Genomic DNA, 20780 nt, shown 5'->3' with positions numbered 1-20780 from the left:
ATCTGTTGGAGGAAGTAACAAGTGAGCGTGGTTACTGAGGGAACAGGCAGGAGCGGCGAAATAGAGCAAGTCATGGTGGAGGTACAGGCCCGAGTTATTGTATATATGAGGGGGCTCCAGGTGTCATCTATACTCAACTGGGGTCTCCAAACTTCCTAAACCAAGGGCCAGTTCTCTGTCCTTCACACTTGGGTTCACAATAACAATGCATTTTTATTCTGCATCAAAAATGCATTGAAAGGCGTTTAAAATGGATTCCAATGGCCTCAGTTCACACCAGTGCAGTCAATAAAAGTAGAACATGTTACACATTTACTGTATAACACGCGTCAAAATAAAAATGTGCTGGAATTCACACACCCTCAACTGAGATCAGGGGAAAGAAAGGCACTGAACGCATCAAAAGAGCGAATGCAGAAATTAGGATCGGCAACTGACTGTTCAGGGTGCCAGACTGTGGTCAGTGCAGGTAGAAAATACCCTGCTGTCACTGGGAATAAACAATGCCACGTGTTGGCGTCAGTGGGTGGCATGATGCCCCGTTATTGGTATCAGTGGGTGACATGATGCCCCGTCATGGGTATCAGTGGGTGACATGATGCCCCGTCATGGGTATCAGTGGGTGACATGACACCCCGTCATTGGTATCAGTGGGTGATATGACACCCCGTCATGTGTATCAGTGGGTGACATGACACCCCGCCATGGGTATCAGTGGGTGACATGATGCCCCGTCATTGGTATCAGTGGGTGGCATGGTATCCTATCCCTGGTGTGTTGTGGAAATATTTTAAGCTTCACCTAAAAGCAAATAATTTTGTTATGGTGAAAAGCACAATTACAGCTCTTGTGTAATACTGGGAAAGCGCACTTGTATATCTCCAAGTAACACAGGCAGACGCTAGTATCACATTGATCCTTCCTAGCAGCATCTGCTCTCTTTAGTTATAGTGTACAACATGAATAACAAAAGGAAGGTGGTGGCTTCAGAATCGGCCAATCAGACATTTGTATTCCTTCAAAAGAACCAATCAAACAGGAGGAGTTATACAAATCCTCAACCAATGACTAGGGCAGTGTCTGTGAAGGGTCAGTATGTATGATTTCCCGCCCCCTGTCAGTGTAAGCCATGCTCTCCAGTAAGACAAGGTAATCCACATGGCTGGCCTTCTTGAACGCTGCCCCAGACCATAACGCACCGTCTCCTGTTTTTACTGTTGGCGTAAATTCTGCATTCTTCAGTGAACAACATATACCCGGATTATTCTACCATTCCGGCGATCCCTCCATAAAGAGTACCTGTCACCATTACTGTCACAAGGGATGTTTACATTCCTTGTGACAGCAATAAAAGTGATCAAAATGTAAAAACAAAAAACACAATTTAATATTATAAAAATACATAAGAATTTTTTTTTTTTTTTTTAAAGCGCCCCCCTTCCCACGAGCTCGCGCAACAAAGAGAATGCATACGGAAGTCACGCCCGCATATGAAAACGCTGTTCAAATAACACATGTGAGGTATCGCCGCGATCGTCAGAGAGAGAGAGCAATAATACTAGCACTAGACCTCCTCTGCAACTCTAACCTGGTATCTATTTACTCGGAGTAACATCATCTTTCACATTATAAGAAAAATTGGGCTAACTTTACCTTTTCATTTTTTTAAAATTCATGAAAGTAAATTTTTCCCAAAAAGTTGCGTTTAAAACACCACTGCACAAATACCGTGTGACATAAAATATTGCAACAATCGCCATTTTATTCTCTAGATTCTCTGCTAAAAATATATATATATATATATATATAATGTTTGGGGGTTCTAAGTAATTTTCTAGCAAAAAATATGGATTTTAACTTGTAAACACTAGGAGAGCTGTAATTGTGCTTTTCAGCATAATGGAAATATTTGCTTATAGGCAAAGCTTCTAATATTCCACAGCAGGTGCCAGCGGGAGGATTAGTGCTCCGTTGGCGTCAGTGGGAGGAATAATGCACCATCGTTGGTACCAGTGGGAGGAATAGCACACCATCGTTGGCATCATCAAGAGGAATAATGCACCCTCGGCGTCAGAGGGAGGAATAGTGCCCCGTCGATGGCGTCAGCTGGAGGAATAGTGCCCCTGTGTTGGCGTCAGCAGGAGGAATAGTGCCCCATCATTGTCGTCAGTGGGAGAAATAGTGCCCCACCATTGGCGTCAGCGAGAGGATAGTGCCCCATCCTTGGCGTCAGCAGGAGGAATATTCCCCCCAGTCCTTGGCGTCAGCGGGAAGAATAGTGCCCACGTCCTTGGCATCAGTAGGAGGAATAGTGCCCCATCGCTGGCATCAGTGGGAGGAATAGTGCCCCATCGCTGGCATCAGTGGGAGGAATAGTGCACCCTCGCTGGCATCAGTGGGAGAAATATTGCCTTAGACTTGGCATCAGTGGGAGAAATAGTGCCCCATCACTGGCTTCAGTGGGAGAAATAGTGCCCCAGTCTTGGCGTCAGTGGGAGGAATATTGCCCCACCGCTGGCATCAGTGAGAAATATTGCCCTACCGCTGGCATCAGTGGGAGGAATATTGCCCAAGCGCTGGCATCAGTGGGAGGAATAGTGCCCCATCTCTAGCATCAGTGGGCAAAATATTGCCTTAGCCTTGGTATTAGAGGGAGAAATAGTGCCCCATCACTGGCTTCAGTGGTACAAATCTTCCTACATAAGTTGTACCTGTTTGTGGGCAGTCTACTCTTCTCTATAGCCATTTAAAGTAAGGTGACCAGATTTTTTAAATGAAATCCGGGGACATATTTTTTTTTTTTACTTGTAATGGTGGGAATCAGCGAATCTCTGTCCATCCCTGCTGCCCGCCTCACAGCCTGTGAAGTCTTAGGCCTCGTACACACGACCGAACATGTCTGCTGAAACTGGTCCGCAGACCAGTTTCAGCGGACATGTTCGGTCGTCTGTACGTCCGACCGGACAATTTTCCGGCGGATCGGACAGGTTTCCAGCGGACAAATGTTTCTTAGCATGCTAAGAAACATGTCCGCTGGAAGCCTGTCCGTCGGACATGTTCGGTCGTCTGTACGACTTACCGGACATGTCCGCTCGGCCGAAAGCCCTCGCATGCGTCAAAGTGATTCGACGCATGCGTGGAAGCATTGACCTTCCAGGGTCGCGCACGTCACCGTGTATCCTGTACGCGGGGATTTTGGTTTGATGGTGTGTACAACCATCAGACCAAAATCCGGCAGCGGACATTTCTGATGAAAACGGTCCAGTGGACCGTTTTCATCAGACAGTGCGTCCGTGTGTACGAGGCCTAACTCTCTGGGCCCCGGCTACTACTGGGTGGGGAACGGAGGAAGATCACTCCACCAGGGAAGGGAAGGAGATAAACAGGCAAGCGGCTGGCCGGGACTTGAGCCAAGGCAGAAGAACATGTGAGCGGAGCTGAATGGGCATGCACCCGAAACTGAAGACAACCAGCACATGATCATCAGAAAGGGGCACGGATAATGGAAAAAAAATACACCCCCTAAGCTAGTAGGAGCAGGGGGGAAGGGGGGTGTAATTCAGATATATTTTTTTTAAATTCAGCACTGACTGTCTTTGAAATTGCCCCAGCCTCTGTTCAAATCCAATCTGGGGACAAAACCGGGGACAGTGTCCTCAATTCGGGGACTGTCCCCGGATACCGGGGATGTCTGGTCACCCTAATTTAAAGTCCAGAATTTTTAAGGCTTCAGAGTTCAGACAAAAAGGAGCCGGAGAGATGGTTACACTGCAGAGGTCAGTGAGGAGAGCCCTGAAAGGTAATTGGTGGGAAGGGACACAGGAACAGAGCCGAGGCTGTCAATCAGCTGGAGCTCCCTCCCGTCACCTTTTTTTTCCTTGGTGTCAGGAAAACTTGTCAGAAGTGATGCAAGTTGATAGCAGAGGAAGGAAGCAGCACACATAAATTACACTTTGTGCTCAAGCCTGAGACAAATACACATTATAGAGGGACATGCTTTGTTCATATTTCATGTCTGAGGTTTACAACCACTTCAAGTATGATACAAATTAACTCTATCCTACCTATCAAAGATGACAATTTAAATCCATTAACATTTGGCACTTTATAAAAAAAAAAAAAAACATTCTTACTTGAAGTTCTCTCTACACTGCTTTTCTCCAGTGCCATCTTACATTGGGATCCAGGACAGGCACACGCACATCACCGGTCCCATAGACCTGGCACAGTGCCCTGTGGTATGTCAGCGAATGTGTCAAATACACCACACATGCACAGAAACGGCTTGGGTATCTGTCAGTAATATGCAGTGTGTCTGCAAAAGTGCAAGATCTCACAACCTGCCCCATGGGATGCGTGATGTAGACATCCTAAAGGCCCATACACACGATACGAAAATCAGACGAAAAATTGGAAATGCAGAATTTGGGAACGTTAGTATGGTGCTTTGGACAGCCGATTTTGCTTTTTTTGTCAGACAAAAGCTGGATGTGCAGACTATACAATTCTTGTCATACATGAACTCAACATCCCATTTTCGTTTAACCACTTCAGCCCCAGAAGATTTTACCCCCTTAATAACCAGATAATTTTTTTGCGATATGGTACTGCGTCGTTTTAACTGACAATTGCTCGCTTGTGCAACGCTGTACCCAAACAAAATTTTCCCACAAATAAGAGTTTTCTTTTGGTGACATTTGATCACCTCTGCGGTTTTTTTTTTGTGCTATAAACAAAAAAGACTGACAATTTTGAAAAAAAAGCAATATTTTTTACATTTTGCTATAGTAAATATCCCCCAAAAAATAAATATATATAAAAAAAATGTCTCTCTCAGTTTAGGCCGATATGTATTATTCTACGTATTTTTGGTTAAAAAAAAAAATGCAATGAGAGTATATTGATTGGTTTCCGCAAAAGTTATAGCGTCTACAAAATAGGGGATAGATTTATGACATTTGTATTAGTAATGGCGGCGATCTGTGATTTTTATCAGGACTGCAACATTGCAGTGGACAGATCGGACACTTTTGACACTATTTTGGGACCATTGACATTTATACAGCGATCAGAGCTAAAAATAGCTATTGATTACTGTATAAATGTCACTGGCAGGGAAGGGGTTAAACACTAAAGGGCGATCAAGGGGTTAAATGTGTTCCCTCTAACTGTAGGGGGATGAGCTACCACTGACATGACAGAGATCACTGTTTCCAATGACAGGGAACAGACGATTCCTGTCATGTAACTAGGCAGAAGAGGTAAATGCCTGGTTTACATAGACATATCCCTGTTCTGCCCCACCTCACTAGATCGAAGGCCACCGGCGGACATCGAGTCCACGGGACCCACATACATGTGCCCGCTATACTGCTTTTGCGGACTGACGTACAGGTACGTCAGTTTTCACAGGAGTGCCATTCTGCCGACATATTGTCATGAGCCAGTCGGCAAATGGTAAATTAGTACGGATTTCGTACGGGAAAAAAAAAATCGTAAACGGAAGACTACGCATGCTCAGAAACAAAAGAATACATACAAAACTAGTCAACACATTACATCACTTCTAAAGTTGCATTCTGTGATTCGAGAATTTACGTATGGTGAGACTAGCATGCAACAAAAAAAAAAAAAAAAAAACGGATATTCGGTCGTGTGTACGAGGCTTAAGGGGTAGTTTTTCAGATCACATGCATGCGCAGGCAAGCTGCTGGGTCTCTCCCACATAACTGGCAAGAGACCTGAGCCATTTCTGCTAATGCCTGGGGTCCGAATTTGTCATTCTTGCTTAGGTGAGGACTAAGGATACAAATTAAACAAAATAAAACATGGTAAAAAAAGTGTGTTGGGGGAAGCAGAAGAGAGGAAATAAGAGAAAGGGATAAAGATGTGCGGTAGTGTGTTAAAAATTGCAAATACATGGTACTGCAGTGTGGTACAACAATAACCTGGAGTGAATGGGGCCCCAACAATTTTTTGTTTATTTTGAAAAACAGTTTAAATTATATATATATATATATATATATATATAAAAAAATCTGACAATTGTATGCATCCCCAACAGTGTTCTACAGCTTTCCTGCTAGTCCCATTTAGTACAGCTTGCCCTGTTAAAGAAGGGGGTAGAATAAAAATCCACTGGCAGGATCAATAATTCAAGGGGATCTGATGTCACAGCATCCATTTCAATTTTATAACATCAGCATTGTAATTTCAATTCAAACAATAGTTCTATTTGACAATTCATGTAAACATACTTAAAAAATCTCCTTTTATGTTGTGAGCGCTGCCTGTCTGCTGGCTGTGTCTTTTGCACAACTTCCTGGAATTCCTGCATGCTTTGCATCTTCTCCTCTGCTATTAATTTTCAATTTATAACTATATATCCCATGGTACCTTCCTGCCTGCAAGTAGTGATTCTTGTACTGACTGCTTCCAACACTGAAAGTACCATGATCTTAAAGGAGAAGTCCAGCCTGAGCTTGTTTGGCTGGGCTTCTCCTATGGGTCACAGGAGTGCAATTCCTTATGCACTCCTGTGACCCGTTTTCAGCAGACAGCGGGCTGAAGTCCGCGCTCTTCTGACGTCACTGCAATCATGCCAGGCACCGCATCTTCACCATAATGAAGTCTGGATCCACCAGGTGCCTGGACTGATAGACTGATGCTCGTCTCAGCCTCTCAGTGAGCCACGAGAGCCTGAGTCGGCCGCTCCCTGCTCAGCACTCCAGTGGGCGAGGAGGAACAGAGCAGGAGAGCTGCTGATTGACAGTTTACAGCTCTCTGCGCAGGGGGGGGGGGGGGGAGGCTGTGAGAACGGAGCCATTGGCGATGTTCGATTGCTTCGTTCTCAATGTGGAGGTGCCGGAGGACCGAGGCTGCATCCAGCTAGGCAAGTATGAAACTGGCAAAAAAAAAAAAAAAACATTCTTCTCTTTTAACCACTTCCGGACCGCCTTCTGCACATATACGTCGGCAGAATGGCACGGCTGGGCACAAGCACGTATATATACGTCCTGTACTTGTACCCAGCCGAAGGTCCGAAGCTCCGGGACCGCGGGTCCCGCGGACCCGATCGCCGCTCAAGTGCGGCGATCGGTCCCCGGAGCTGAAGAACGGGGAGAGCCGTGTGTAAACACGGCTTCCCCGTGCTTAACTGTGGCGGCGTATCGATCGCGTCATCCGCTTTATAGGGGAGACACGATCGATGACGTCACACCTACAGCCACACCCCCCTACAGTTGTAAACACTCACAAAGTGAACCCTAACTCCTACAGCTCCCCCTGTGGTTAACTCCCAAACTGCAACTGTCATTTTCACAATAAAGAATGCAATTTAAATGCATTTTTTGCTGTGAAAATGACAATGGTCCCAAAAATGTGTCAAAATTGTCCGAAGTGTCAGCCATAATGTCGCAGTCACGAAAAAAATCGCTGATCGCCGCCATTAGTAGTAAAAAAAATAAAAATGCAATAAAACTATCCCCTATTTTGTAAACGCAATAAATTTTGTGCAAACCAACCGATAAACGCTTATTGCATTTTTTTTTACCAAAAATAGGTAGAAGAATACGTATCGGCCTAAACTGAGGGGAAAAAAAAAATTATATATGTTTTTGGGGGATATTTATTATAGCAAAAAATAGATTTTTTTTCAAAATTGTCGCTCTATTTTTGTTTATAGCGCAAAAACTAAAAAACGCAAATGTTATCAAATACCACCAAAAGAAAGCTCTATTTGTGGGAGCCACGTCGCACGACCGCGCAATTGTCTGTTAAATCGACGCAGTCCCGAACTGTAAAAACACCTTGGGTCTTTAGCCAGCATATTGGTCCGGGGCTTAAGTGGTTAAATGTGGAAGAGACTCATCAGACTCTCCTCCATTCATAGTTTGCATTACAGTCAGTGAAAGCGATGAAAGAACGTTTCGCAGTGGAGGGGGAATGAGGGCAGGTCCTCGTTGGCATCTCTTTCACAGAGGACCCAAAACGATTAATTAACCCTGCAGAGCTGGAAGCTAACATGAAGAGGATGAGTTATCCCTGCAGTGAAGATTTCTCCAGGACCCAGCTACCTGCACAATATGGGATATCCTCCATTACAGGTACACTACAGCTATAAAGTTTTTATTTTTAGCTAAACGTCAGCTTTAAAAGTAGGCTTGCTAATCTATGCTTACTTATTGCAGTTTTAACGCATATGTGCATTGGCAAATAGGATGTGCTTTAATTCGCCACACGTGTCCAAGGGTGGCAGAGTTGTGTGTTCCCAGTACAGTGACCAAGCCGAAAAAAAAGACAGCACTTGATCACCCCAGGGGCCAGCAGGACTGACTCTCAATAATGGGACCATTAACAACAGTCACAATAGACAGATCTTTCTACCATCTGGGCATAATAGTTTAATTAAAAGGATGCCAGGGCTGGGCAGGAAGAGGTTAATCATTATGCCATTTCCACTACTGGTACCCTTATAGATTAGAGCAGTGGTGGTCAGCTTTATTAATATAGGGGGCCTACTCAAGTGCGGCCCCAGGAATCACTAAAAGGCCACAAATATTTAGCAAATGTAATACTACAGAAATCAGAGACTGTATTCATGCAACAGGTCTGAGTTGCGGTTTGTTGGAGGCAGAGGGCAGGAATAAAGAATATGTTGCATGAGACTGATGGAGATCACTGCTATTACAGCCACTTTACAAAACCATGCTTCCACAGTTGTGCTCCCTAAGGCCCCTTTCACACTGGGAAGGTGGGTGCGCGGGCGGTAAAGAGCCACTTTACCGTCAATTTTGCGGCGCTATTCGGCCGATAGCGGGGCGCCTTTACCCCCGCCAGCGGGCAAGAATGGGTTAAAACCACCGCAAAGCACCGCTGCAGTGGCGCTTTACCGGCGGTATAGCCGGGGTGCCCATTCATTTCAATGGGCAGGAGCGGTATACACACACACCACTCCAAAGATGCTGCTAGCAGGACTTTTTTTTACTGTCTTGCCCCGTCCTGGGGGCTTTCACACTGGAGAAACAGCAGTTTCTCAGTGTTAAAGGGGTCTAAAGCCCACTTAAAAAGCACTTGTGCCACAGCAGGATCCATTATAAATGCACAGAGAAAAAAAACACAAAATGAAAAATAAAAAAATAAAATAAATGGACAACATAGAAAAATGTGAGTGTAAAAGGAAATACCCCAATCCATTTACCTAAAAGTCTGTTTAAAGAATATTGTTCCATCACTGGCCCGGGTAAAGACCATGACAAAGGAAACCAACTACTGTCTGTACATGCAGCTCTGGAGACACACAGGGCCACCCTCAGGGAGGTACAGCCGATACAACTATAAGGGGACCCCAGGGCCCGTCCGGGAGCCACGTTGTGAACCATAGAAACAATCTTGCTGCTCTCTGTGTCATTGAGCTCTTTACTGCCAACTCTGGCTATGTGCACCCCTTTGTGTGAGCTACCTGTACTGTGTCAGCAACATGTTCGCTTTGTGAAAACGAGCTGGGAGTCTGGGACTAGGTAGGAAGATTTCCATTTACAAGTAGGAGCCGTGAAGGAAAGGGGCCATCTGTGTACAATGAGGGGCCAGAGGATTGTGTGTATGTGCAGGGCCGACGTGTATAGATTACACATTATATATATATATAATAAAAACACACACACACACACACGTGGGGGGTGTTGACATACAGGTGTGAGGAGGGCTGGAATATATACAGGTGTGGGAGGGAGGCTGATTATATATATATATATATATATATATATATATATATATATATATATATATATATATATATATAAAAATAAATGAGATAGGATTGAGGGGGGAGGGGGGCAAGTGCATACAAGTGAGGTGGCCGGAATATGGATTCGGTGGGATGGCCCGTAGGCAAGCCCTGGGGAATGTTGGTGGTCAGGCTCGGTGGGGCCCAGGCCTAAAGCTGTGTAAAGGGGCCAAAACATTTCTGCCCTGGAGACACAGGTTGGGCACCAGAGGATAAGAGGCACCTTGTAGTAGTACATGGCTTCCCACAGCACTCCTGGCTCCTCCACTTTGACCAGTGACCCCAATAAGAAGCACCTTGCTATGGGGGCACTGGTGTGTGCTGTGCTGACTCCCAAGCCCTGCTCTATGCACCCATAAGACAGAGCAGCACCTCGACCTGAACCGTCGCTCTCTACTCATTGTCTCACAGGCTGTGATTGACAGCAGGGGAAGCCAATGGCTCCTGCTGCTGCTACAGGGGACAGCCAAGGCTCTTGTGCACATCACTGGATCGAGAGGAGGCTCAGGTGAGTATTAGGAGTCTGGGGGGGGGGGGGGGAGAGCAGCACACATGCATTAAGGTAAAAAACTTTCAGCTTTTACAACCACTTTAAAATTATGTTCCATGTAAAAGCAGAATAATTCAAAACATCATGTCAAATAAAACTATTTTATTGTCATCATTTAGCAGAAAACCCAACATATTGTATGTTTATACACATGATGACATTGTAACCGTGTACAAATATATTTTATGATGCTCATTACATTGAGAGAGAGTTTTTGTCTTTTCCCCCCACCAGTCACCTGATAAAAGCAGCCAGTCTTATCCCAGTGACCAATTTTGAAAAATCAGTTTGTAGTCTATAGCCGAGCGTGAACTGTGCCATTGCTGGTATTCCCGTAATTCACCAGCTTTGCTGTCATCTTTAAATGTAAGACAATAACAAACTAAGAACCGAGATTAAATTAAATAATAAACAGTCCTCATAAAGAAGGTAAGCATGATTTGCACATGAATTAATCCACATGATCCAAAAGTACTTGGCTATGAGTTTGTAACGTTTCTCCGCTTCATATATCTTTTGTAACCAATTTTAAAATGGCAAAATATTAACTGCACAAAAACACAATATTCGCTGCTCAAATGTAACATTACAGTTGCAATAATATGGGATAAACAGTACAATAGGACCAAGCAAAGAAAGTAATCAAACTCAACTGTAGCAATGAAGACTGGAGAGACCTGGCAGGCACTTTTTTCCCAAGTTTTAATGAGACCAGAACACCTGCCAAACACCTATGCATACTGTTGAAATAGTCATATGTGAACTGCTATCTCTACTTAGTGATTTGTAATTCTGTTCAGCCAATCTTGTTATGTATATACCTCTGCCACACTGCTTTTTCCTAGTTGCGTTTTAAAGTCCTGTTCTGTCACTTGCCTGTTCAGTGGAGAATGCATTAGCAAGATTCACACTTTGAGTCATTGTTCAGAAGGTAGGCAGGTGCTTTTTGACAGGTAAAGCTTTTCAGATACATGTAGCTCAGCTGTTGTATGTGGTTGTCTGCCTGAAGTTATTTTAAATAGTATGCCATCTGGGGACAATGTGAAAAGTCTTTTGGGTATTTTCTTTGTGAAATTTAAAAACTGAAATTTGATAAACATTTACTCCAACCAACAAAAGGTTTGTATATTAGCGTCCAGAATGTCATTATCAGAACTACTCTCTTCTGTTGGCTGCCACATCTGTTTGTCTCCTAAAACTGAAGGGTAAGGAGGTGGGAACGTCTTGGTAACTGCTCTGCTCTGAGTTGTGGCATAAAGAATTAGGACTGCACTTTCACAGAGGCAATTTGATGCCCACTGAAGTTCAGAGCCCTGGAGGAACGTTTGTGCATGAAAGATCTCAACAGCTTCTGTAGTGAACGCCAACTGTAATTACTGCTGTAGCACCTATCAGAAAACACAGCAATCCACTTCTGTCTCCCCTGAAATGTGCTGCAAATATTACATATTGGGCCAGTACATAAGTCTGTTGTCCAAATGTGGATTAGAAAATCTAACAGTACCAAGATAAATTGAGATTCGTAGTGTCAATTCACTTGCTCCACGATTCATGAAATACAGTTACCAGCATATACTATGTTATCTGCTAATCAACAGACAGAAAATGGAAGCATGTATGACTAACCAGAAGATGAATGGGGCTTGTGTAGCGTCCTGCACACATCAGTGCCCTGAACTTCAACGGGTACCATAACTGGTCTGTAAACATTTAGGACCAGTTCACACTGCCCGACACACTAAACTGCAGTGATTTAGTGTGTGGGAAAAGCTCTGTTCTGGCAAGCTGGCTGTAAGGGGAGGTGTGATGCGCATTTCATTTTGTATGAACTTTGATGTGCACAAAAGTTACACCTCATTCATGTCGCTGTACAGCAGTGTGGTGTGTTGCACTGCTGTACAATGACATACAATCATGTCCAATGTGCTGCAATAAAATTTCAGCATGTCTGCATTTTATTGCAGCTCACTACACCACACCTCCAGGGCATGTTGCAGTGTGAATATGACACATAGAAAATAATTGTTATGTGTGTCCTAGTGGTGACCTGTGTTCTTCCAGTGTGGTAAAAAGGCAGGTCACTGCAGTATATGTGAACAACGCCTCAAAGAACCCCATGCAGAAACTGTAGCATTTAACAATGTATACACATGTATCAAATCAGTCTTTACTGTTGTGCGATATGTAAATTTATGACTTTATGTTGAGCATTATTCCAGTGAAGAATGTGGAGAGGAACCCTGAAAAGCATATGCCTTAATGGACTTGATATTTCAATAGTTCCCATAACTTAGAAATTTTACCTCATATCTGTACATGATTGTACCCCAATGCAAATTTAGAAGAGCTTTCACTGGTAGTGAAACAAACAACACTATTATTACGAAGAAAAAACAGAATGCAGTACATATCAGGTGTCCCTATGGACAGTGGTTATTACCAGATCAATGGTCAAAGAGAAATGAAAACGGATATGAAAACTGGCCAGCATACATAAACACACAAAGAATTATGAATTACACTAATAATTCAAGGAAATAGGTCTGTTTTGGGAGTTTGTAGATGTTCATTCATTGCTGAAGTAATCCACAGATACATTTTTGTCAGTCGAGGCACCAGGTGGACATAGTGGATTACTGTAGAGGAGAGCTTTTCAATGGGATCATAATTCTGGATTCCATCTCCTGTATAAGGGGAACTAAAAAAATAAAAAACACAACAAGTTAATAGAGTGGAACCGTTTCCACTTTGGTGACAATAATGCATACAGGAATATGGGACAAAGAAAAAGATCATCAAGTTCATTTTTTTTTTTTTGCATACACTTGTGAATATACGCAAAGCCACACTGCCCCACCTCTGTGAAGTCTGTTGCCAAATCACAACCGAGTTCTCACTTATGGGACATACTAACTATATATAAACACATTTAGGTAAAAATTATATATATATATATATATATAGACACAGGCACAATTTTTTCAGGTATGTACCAAAACATATTCATGCTGTAGCTATATAATGGATATGGGCTGAAAGTGAACATGTTCGAGTTTAATTTGAGGGTATATACATCCAAATCTGAGAAAGGGTTCAGAAATTACAGCTCTTAAGAATAGCCCCCCCCCTTTTTTCAAGGGGGGCTACTCCATTATTTCTTCATCAACTAAGCAGGTAAAAGGTCTGGAATTGAAGCATGGCATTTGCAATCTATTGGTGTGAACCTAAATCATGCGCTCAAATAAGCTGTCCATGCAAGTGAAACAGACCATTGTAAGGCTTCAAAAACAAAACAAATCAGAGAAATAGCAGCAACATTAGGAGGGGCAAAAATATATATCAACATTCTGAGGAAAGTAGAACGCACTGGTGAGCTCAGCAACATAAAAATGCCTTGACTTCCATGGAAGACAACAGTGGTGGGTGATCGCAGGATCCTCTTTATGGTAAAGAAAACTCATTCACAACATCCAGACAAGTGAAAGACACTCTCCAGGAGGTGGGTGTATCATTGTCAAAGTCTACAATCAAAAGAAGACATAAGGAGAGCAAAAATAGAAGAAGGTTCACCACATGGTGACAACCATTCATAAGCCTGAAGAATAGAAAAGCCAGATTAGACTTGGCCAAAAAACATATTTCTTCTTTTTAAGAAGAAGGACAGACCAGTTCTGGAAAAGCATTTTTTGGACGGAAAAAACCAAGATTAATCTGTACCAGAATGACGGGAAGAAAAAAAAAAAAAAAAAAAAAAAAAAGTGTGGAGAAGGCTTACTTATGGTCCCTTGAAAAAGAGGGATGGGTATTCTCAAGAGCTGCAATTCCTAAACCCTGCCTCTGATTTGGATGTATATACCCTCAAATTAAACCTGAGAGTGTGCACTTTTAGCCCATATCCATCAACTACAGTATAAGTTTTGGTAAATACCTGAAAAAAAATAAAATAATTTTGCCTGCGTCCAAATATATATATATGGATGGATGGATGTGTGTATACGAGAGCAGGAGTCTTCATTATTTTTATTTTTTTTCTCAATCACTGATCCAGAACAAGCTTGCAGCTAATAAAGTTGGAACTCTTGTTATATAGATTCAGCGGTGCAGCAGACTCTCTCACCTTAGTCTGCTCACCCCAGGGATAGTGATACCACCAGCTACACCCTGAGCCGCCTCCTCACATAATCCAGACGCGTAGCCCCCGGGGGCAACTCGGCATTCCCTGGCTTGGCGGCACCCCCCCTGATACACCATTCACCTGCCAGCTGCACATCAATCCCCCTCGGACACCAGCAGGACCCCCCTCTTCCCTAGGGCTTGAACCGCATCCCCGTAGCTACCGGCGCACGCTTCCTAGGAGTAGGACGTGTGGCCCACGGGATGTAGATAGGTAGGGCCCCATCCCCCCCCCGATTCATCGCCGCGACCGAGTGGCCCCCCGCCCCTCCCCTCCAGATACCAGCCTGCTACCCCCTGTAATTGGGTCACCTACCACCATCGCCTGACTCAATAACTACCAGTTGGCAATCCCTGCCCCCCCCCCTCGAGGTCACCACCTTGGCTCTTTGCAGCCGGAGTGGTGGTCATCTTGCGACACCCTAGCCCCACTCCCCCTTTCTCAAATACCATTTGTACTTGATCCAGGGTTCGCCCGATCGCCTCTCAAGGGGTCAGGAAGGAATTTTTTTTTCCCTGTCGTAGCATATTGGCGTAGCACGACCAGGGTTTTTTTTGCCTTCCTCTGGACCAAGTCAGGACCGAGGATTAAGTTAATCCTTGATAATCCCCCCTCCCTCCTCCCCCTGGTGTTTGGCGACTATGGTTAATCTGCAATATTCTGCAGAAACCATTGGGGATTTGAGGCAATTTGCCGCAATACTACCAGCCATCACTAAAAAAGCCCTAAGAACTGAGCGACTTTTGAGAATCGATCGACGATCGACTATCAAAAATCTCAGCCGTTTACCCCAGCCTAAGCATATATCATGTGCTTTGATCAACACAAGATCGGCAGTAAAACACCGACTGGAAATCCATGATTTCATTCTACAATACGATTTAGACTGCCTCTTTATTACAGAGAGCTGGCTTACAGCCGACTGCAACACCATTCTAGGAGAACTGGTGCCAGAAAACTATCGTATCATAACTGAAAACAGAATAGGGCAAAGAGGAGGAGGACTGGCGGTGATCCATAAGACTCATCTTGCAATCACTAAACCTGTCCTTCAAAACCCTCTTCCATTCATGGAAACCCTTACCCTGCAACTACAAACAAACTCCCAGGAGACTGTCTGCATTCTACTCTGCTATAGGCCACCTGGCCCAAAATCGCAGTTTCTCCCATCATTGACGGACTTTATCTCCACCTATACCCTTAACAGCAAACACTTTTTGCTGCTCGGGGACTTCAATCTCTGGGCAAACTCCCCGCAAGACCCCGTTGCCGACGCCTGCATTGATCACTTCGAAGGATTAGGGCTACAACAACTAGTATGTGGGCCCACACATGTTTCAGGTCACACACACACACACACACACACGATCTTATTTTCAGACAAGATCTGGAAATAAAAATCTTGGAAAATGAACCATTGCCATGGACAGATCACCATGCAATCAAATTCATTATTTCCGATTTCCCACCCTTAACTAAAACATCAAATCCAGTGATAACACACTGGACTAGATGTCAGAAGAAGCTCCACTCGGAACTCTTCAAAGCCACGTTAAGGAAAAAAATAAATACAATTCAGCCACATCAAACGGCTGAAGAAACACTGGATTCCATAAACACAGCCCTATTACAGTCAGCCGACTTAATAGCGCCGAAACGTAAAACCCGCATCCGGAAAAATAACTCCAGCTGGTTCAACAACCAACTGGCATTACTGAAGCAAGAGCGTAGAAGGGCGGAAGCCGCCTGGAAAAGAAGCTCTTCAGATGAGAACCTCATCGTCTACAAAGCAACAACAAGAAAATACCACAAAGAAATCTTCAAAGCCAAGAAAAACTATTTTTCCGAGGCTATCAACAGCGCCCTGAATCGCCCACGCGAACTCTTCAAGTTGGTCACTCAGACCATGAATCCAGGATGTCTTGAAGCCCCCAATTCGGACTCACAAGAATTTTGCAGTGAATTGTCGGATTACTTCATTAATAAAATCGAGGGGATCCGACAAAGCATTCAGCAAAATAATTGCCCCCTCAACCCTCCCCGTAATGATTTACACAATACCTGCAGTAATTCACCACAACCAGGTAAGTTCACGCTGGAACCTATCTCTATCCATGCCACAAAAAATATCATCGGTACTCTGCGTAACAGCACCGCGCCTAATGATATCATCCCCACTAAACTGCTGAAGGAATGCGCCGACATCCTGGCACCTCCTATCACGCAGCTTATCAACCAAACCTTCAGGGAAGGCATAGTGCCCTCCCAATTGAAGGAGGGTATAATTCGACCCATCTTGAAGAAACCCAACCTGGACCCCAAGGACCCTCTCCACCGTCGTCCAATAACAGGCCTAAATGTACTCTCAAAGGTAATGGAAAAAGTAGTGCTGCAACAGCATCTAGATACCCACAACCTACTTGATCCATTTCAATCGGGATTCCGGCCTGGACACGGGACAGAAACCGCATTGCTCAAAATATGGGACGACGCTCTCGAGGCCGCAGACGAAGGAGAATCTTGTCTTCTGGTTCTGTTGGACCTAAGCGCAGCCTTCGACACAGTAGACCACAAGCTTTTATTGACTCGGCTAGCTGAAGTAGCCAGAGTCGCAGAAGGCGATTTATCTTGGTTCTCCTCTTTTTTGGAAAACCGATCGCAAATAGTGAAGTTAGGACCTTTCACTTCTGAGAAACGCACATTATCGTGCGGAGTCCCTCAAGGATCCCCCCTGTCGCCGGTGTTATTCAACATCTATCTTCGCCCTCTTTTTGAGATTATTAGCAGTCAAAAACTGCTCTACCACTCATATGCAGACGACACGCAACTATATTTCCGTATTTGCAATAAAAAGGATCATCACCTCAATCTAGAGACATGCCTCTCTTTGATAGAGGACTGGATGACAAAGAGTTATCTTAAACTCAACAGAGCGAAAACAGAACTTCTCCTGTTTCACGCCAAACGTATGAATCAACCTGCAACAACTTGGACCCCCCGCCCATTCTGGGCAAAATCATCACCCCTAGCGCCAAAGTCAAAAGTCTTGGGGTCATCTTTGACTCCTACATGACAATGGATGCACAAATAGGGTCAGTAGTCAGCGGATCTCACCATCTGCTGCGCCTACTACGCAGACTTACTCCTTTTATTCCCAAGGAAGACATAGCGGTCGTGGTGGGAGCCATTGTAAACTCCAGATTGGACTATGCAAATGCCCTTTACCTCGGACTCCCCCAAGTACCAAATCGCTCGTCTACAAGTCGTTCAAAATACGGCCGCTAGACTTGTGACTGGGAAAAAACCTTGGGAATCAATCTCACCTTCACTGAGAACCCTTCACTGGTTACCAGTAAAAGACAGAATCACTTTTAAAGCACTCTGTCTAAGGCATAGATGTATCTATGGGAATGCTCCCCATTATCTATGCGAAAAAATAAAAGCTCATAATCCCAATCGCGTTCTGCGATCCACCAATCAAAATCTCCTCCAGATACCGAAAGCCAACTACAAGTCCAAAGGAGAAAGGAGATTTGCGGTCCAAGGGCCTAGACTATGGAACGCTTTACCAACCAGCATTCGGTTGGAGGAGAACCACTTGGCGTTCAGGAGAAAGATCAAGACTCATCTCTTTTGATACCAAAGGAGACAGGAACAACAAGCGCCCAGAGGCGATTAAGTTCACATGTGTTGCGCTATATAAGTTTTCATTCATTATCTAGAAGCAGCCCTCTTCTGAAAGTTACAGCCACCTACCAGAAGCCCACAACTGCTCAAGGCAGCTAAATACCTCCAATGTGTATCTGCACCAATTTCAAAAAGGAAACAATGGCATTGCGATTTTTTACCAAAAATATGTACAAGAATACGTATCGGCCTAAACTGAGAAAAAAAGTTTTTTTTTTTATATCTTTTTTGGGGGTATTTATTATAGCAAAAAAATATGGATTTTTTTTCAAAATGGTCGTTCTATTTTAGTTTATAGCGCAAAAAATAAAAACCGCAGAGGTGATCAAATACCACCAAAAGAAAGTTCTATTTGTGGGGAAAAAAAGGACACCAATTTTGTTTGGGAGCCACATAGCACGACCGCGCAATTGTCAGTTAAAGCGACGCAGTGCCGAATCGCAAAAACTGGCCAGGTCCTTTACCTGCGTAATGGTCCGGGTCTTAAGTGGTTAAGAGCGGTGTATACACCACTCTTAAAGCACCCCTGCCCAAGCGCTTTTAACCCTTTTTCAGCCACTAGCAGGGGTTAAAAGCTCCCTGCTAGCGGTCAAAAAGTGACGCTAAAACTATGGTAAAGTGCCGCTAAAAATAGCACTTTACACCGACGCCCAGGCGCTGTGTGTGTGTAAAAGGGCTCCAATACACTGCAGAGGTCTAAGCTTCCTTTGGTTTACCTTAAAACCCTTAATAGACACCACAGCAAAACATGTGGTTAAGACCCAGTGGAGTACTAAACATTGCCACATTTGTATGGTAGGTATACAGTCAAAAAACAGTCATAAATAAGAAGAAACAGACTTTCTGGATATAAGACTACAACCATTAACCAAGGCACATCTTTTCCATTTTCCAAAATGTAAATATTACAGTATGTTTAAAGTTTATGCAAGGTATTTTGTCATCTCTTACCTGTGTAGTAGACACATTCATCCCAGCCATCTTTCTGCCAGGCTGAATTTCTAATGTCATCCCTGCTTTGTAAATCTTTGTAAGCTAGAAAGAAATTATAGTAGCAGGTAAGAACACAACTGCAGCCATGTTCTAAACACACTAACTGAATGATTACACTAACAAATTTAAGGAGTGTGGAGAACAGGGAGTTCTGGATAACAAGGAGACTTTTACGAACAGTACATGACTGGCTCTTGAATGTGATTAATTCACCACAGCAGCACTTCAAAAAGAGGGAAGTGCGCTCTATAGGAAAAACAAAGCAAAGAAGGCGCTTCTAAGTGGAGTAATAAAACACATTAATGACAAGGAAGGGTTAAAAACACTTACAAGATGGATGTGAAAAACAGGCATATCAATAAATCCATAATGTCCAACAGGATACCTCCTGGGAGTAAAGACAGCTGCAGGTGGAAGTTCCAGCTGACCAGTGGTGGGAAACACTGTGTTTCTGATCCAAGATGGAGAGCTGAGATTGGTTTGAAGACCGAGTGACTGGACATTGCCTTGAGCCCTGGTTCACACTGGGTACGATTTGGAACGATTTGAGATGCGATTTGACATGTCAAATCGCATCTCAAATCGGCGGCAATTGTCGGCAATGGCACTGTCCTAATCAGTGCGACGCCGCATCTGCGATTTCAAAAAGTAGTTCCTGTACTACTTTTTGCGATTTCGGGCCGTGATTTACATTAAATTGCGGCCGAAATCGCGGCAAAATCGCAGCCGCGAAATCGCGGTAAAATCGCGCATTTTACCGTGATTTTGAATTCGCAGCAGTGTGAACCTAGGCTGAAACATGTCCTGCCCATTCTGACATCACTTCTGGTTGCCTGGATTCCATGCTGGTCCTGACAGCACGGCTCTCCATCCTGGATCAGAGACACAGTGTTTCCCATCACTGGTCGGCTGGAACTTCCACCTGCAGCTGTTTTTTATTCCCAGGAGGCATCCCGCTGAATGCTAGGGATTCATCGATATGCCCATTTTCACTTTCATCTCGTATGTGTTTGTAACCACTTCAGCCCAGAGCCTCTTTTTGACATTTGTTGTTTACAAGTTAAAATAGTTTTTGTTGCTAGAAATGTACCTAATAATTTTCTCTCTCTCTAAAAAAGAGGAGATTATATATAGTTTGGGGGTTCCAACATCCTAGAGAATAAAATAGCAGTTGTTGCAATACTTTGTCACACCGTATTTGCGCAGCGTTCTTACAAGCGCACTTTTTGTGAAAAATACACTTTGAATAATATAAAAAATAAAAGAAAACAGTAAAGTTAGCCCAATTTTTTTTTTTTATATTGTGAAAGATAATGTTACGCCAAGTAAATTCATACCAAACATGTCACACTTCTACCCTTAAAAATCTCCATAGACAATGTTTAAAAATGTCTACAGGTTAGCAGTTTTGAGTTACAGAGGAGATCTAGGATAAGAATTATTGCTCTCGAATTTAACGATTGCGGCAATACCTCACACGTGTGGTTTAAACACTGTTTCATATGCGGGCGCTACTCACATATGCGTTTGCTTCTTCACCTGAGCTCGTCGGGATGGAGAGTTAAACCACTTGCCGCCCGCCTTATGCAAAA

At 43.8% G+C, this 20780-nt stretch overlaps 1 protein-coding gene across 1 annotated transcript in view; it reads right to left on the bottom strand.

Moving 5' to 3' along the window:
• Positions 1 to 10421: 10421 nt before the first annotated feature.
• Positions 10422 to 20780, bottom strand: part of NIPSNAP2 (nipsnap homolog 2) — a 41415-nt gene continuing 31056 nt past the window's right edge. The window contains exons 9-10 of the mRNA XM_040336755.1: positions 19147 to 19230; positions 10422 to 13032 (exon numbers count right to left, since the gene is read on the bottom strand). Of these exons, the coding sequence (XP_040192689.1) occupies positions 12968 to 13032; positions 19147 to 19230 (149 nt within the window). The 3' untranslated portion in view covers positions 10422 to 12967. The remainder of the gene's footprint in view (positions 13033 to 19146; positions 19231 to 20780) is intronic.

The sequence above is a fragment of the Rana temporaria genome, chromosome 2, assembly GCF_905171775.1.
Source record: "Rana temporaria chromosome 2, aRanTem1.1, whole genome shotgun sequence".
Taxonomy (NCBI): Eukaryota; Metazoa; Chordata; class Amphibia; order Anura; family Ranidae; genus Rana; species Rana temporaria.
The sequence above is the reverse complement of the archived record's forward strand: the minus strand, read 5'-3'. Positions and strand labels throughout refer to the sequence as shown.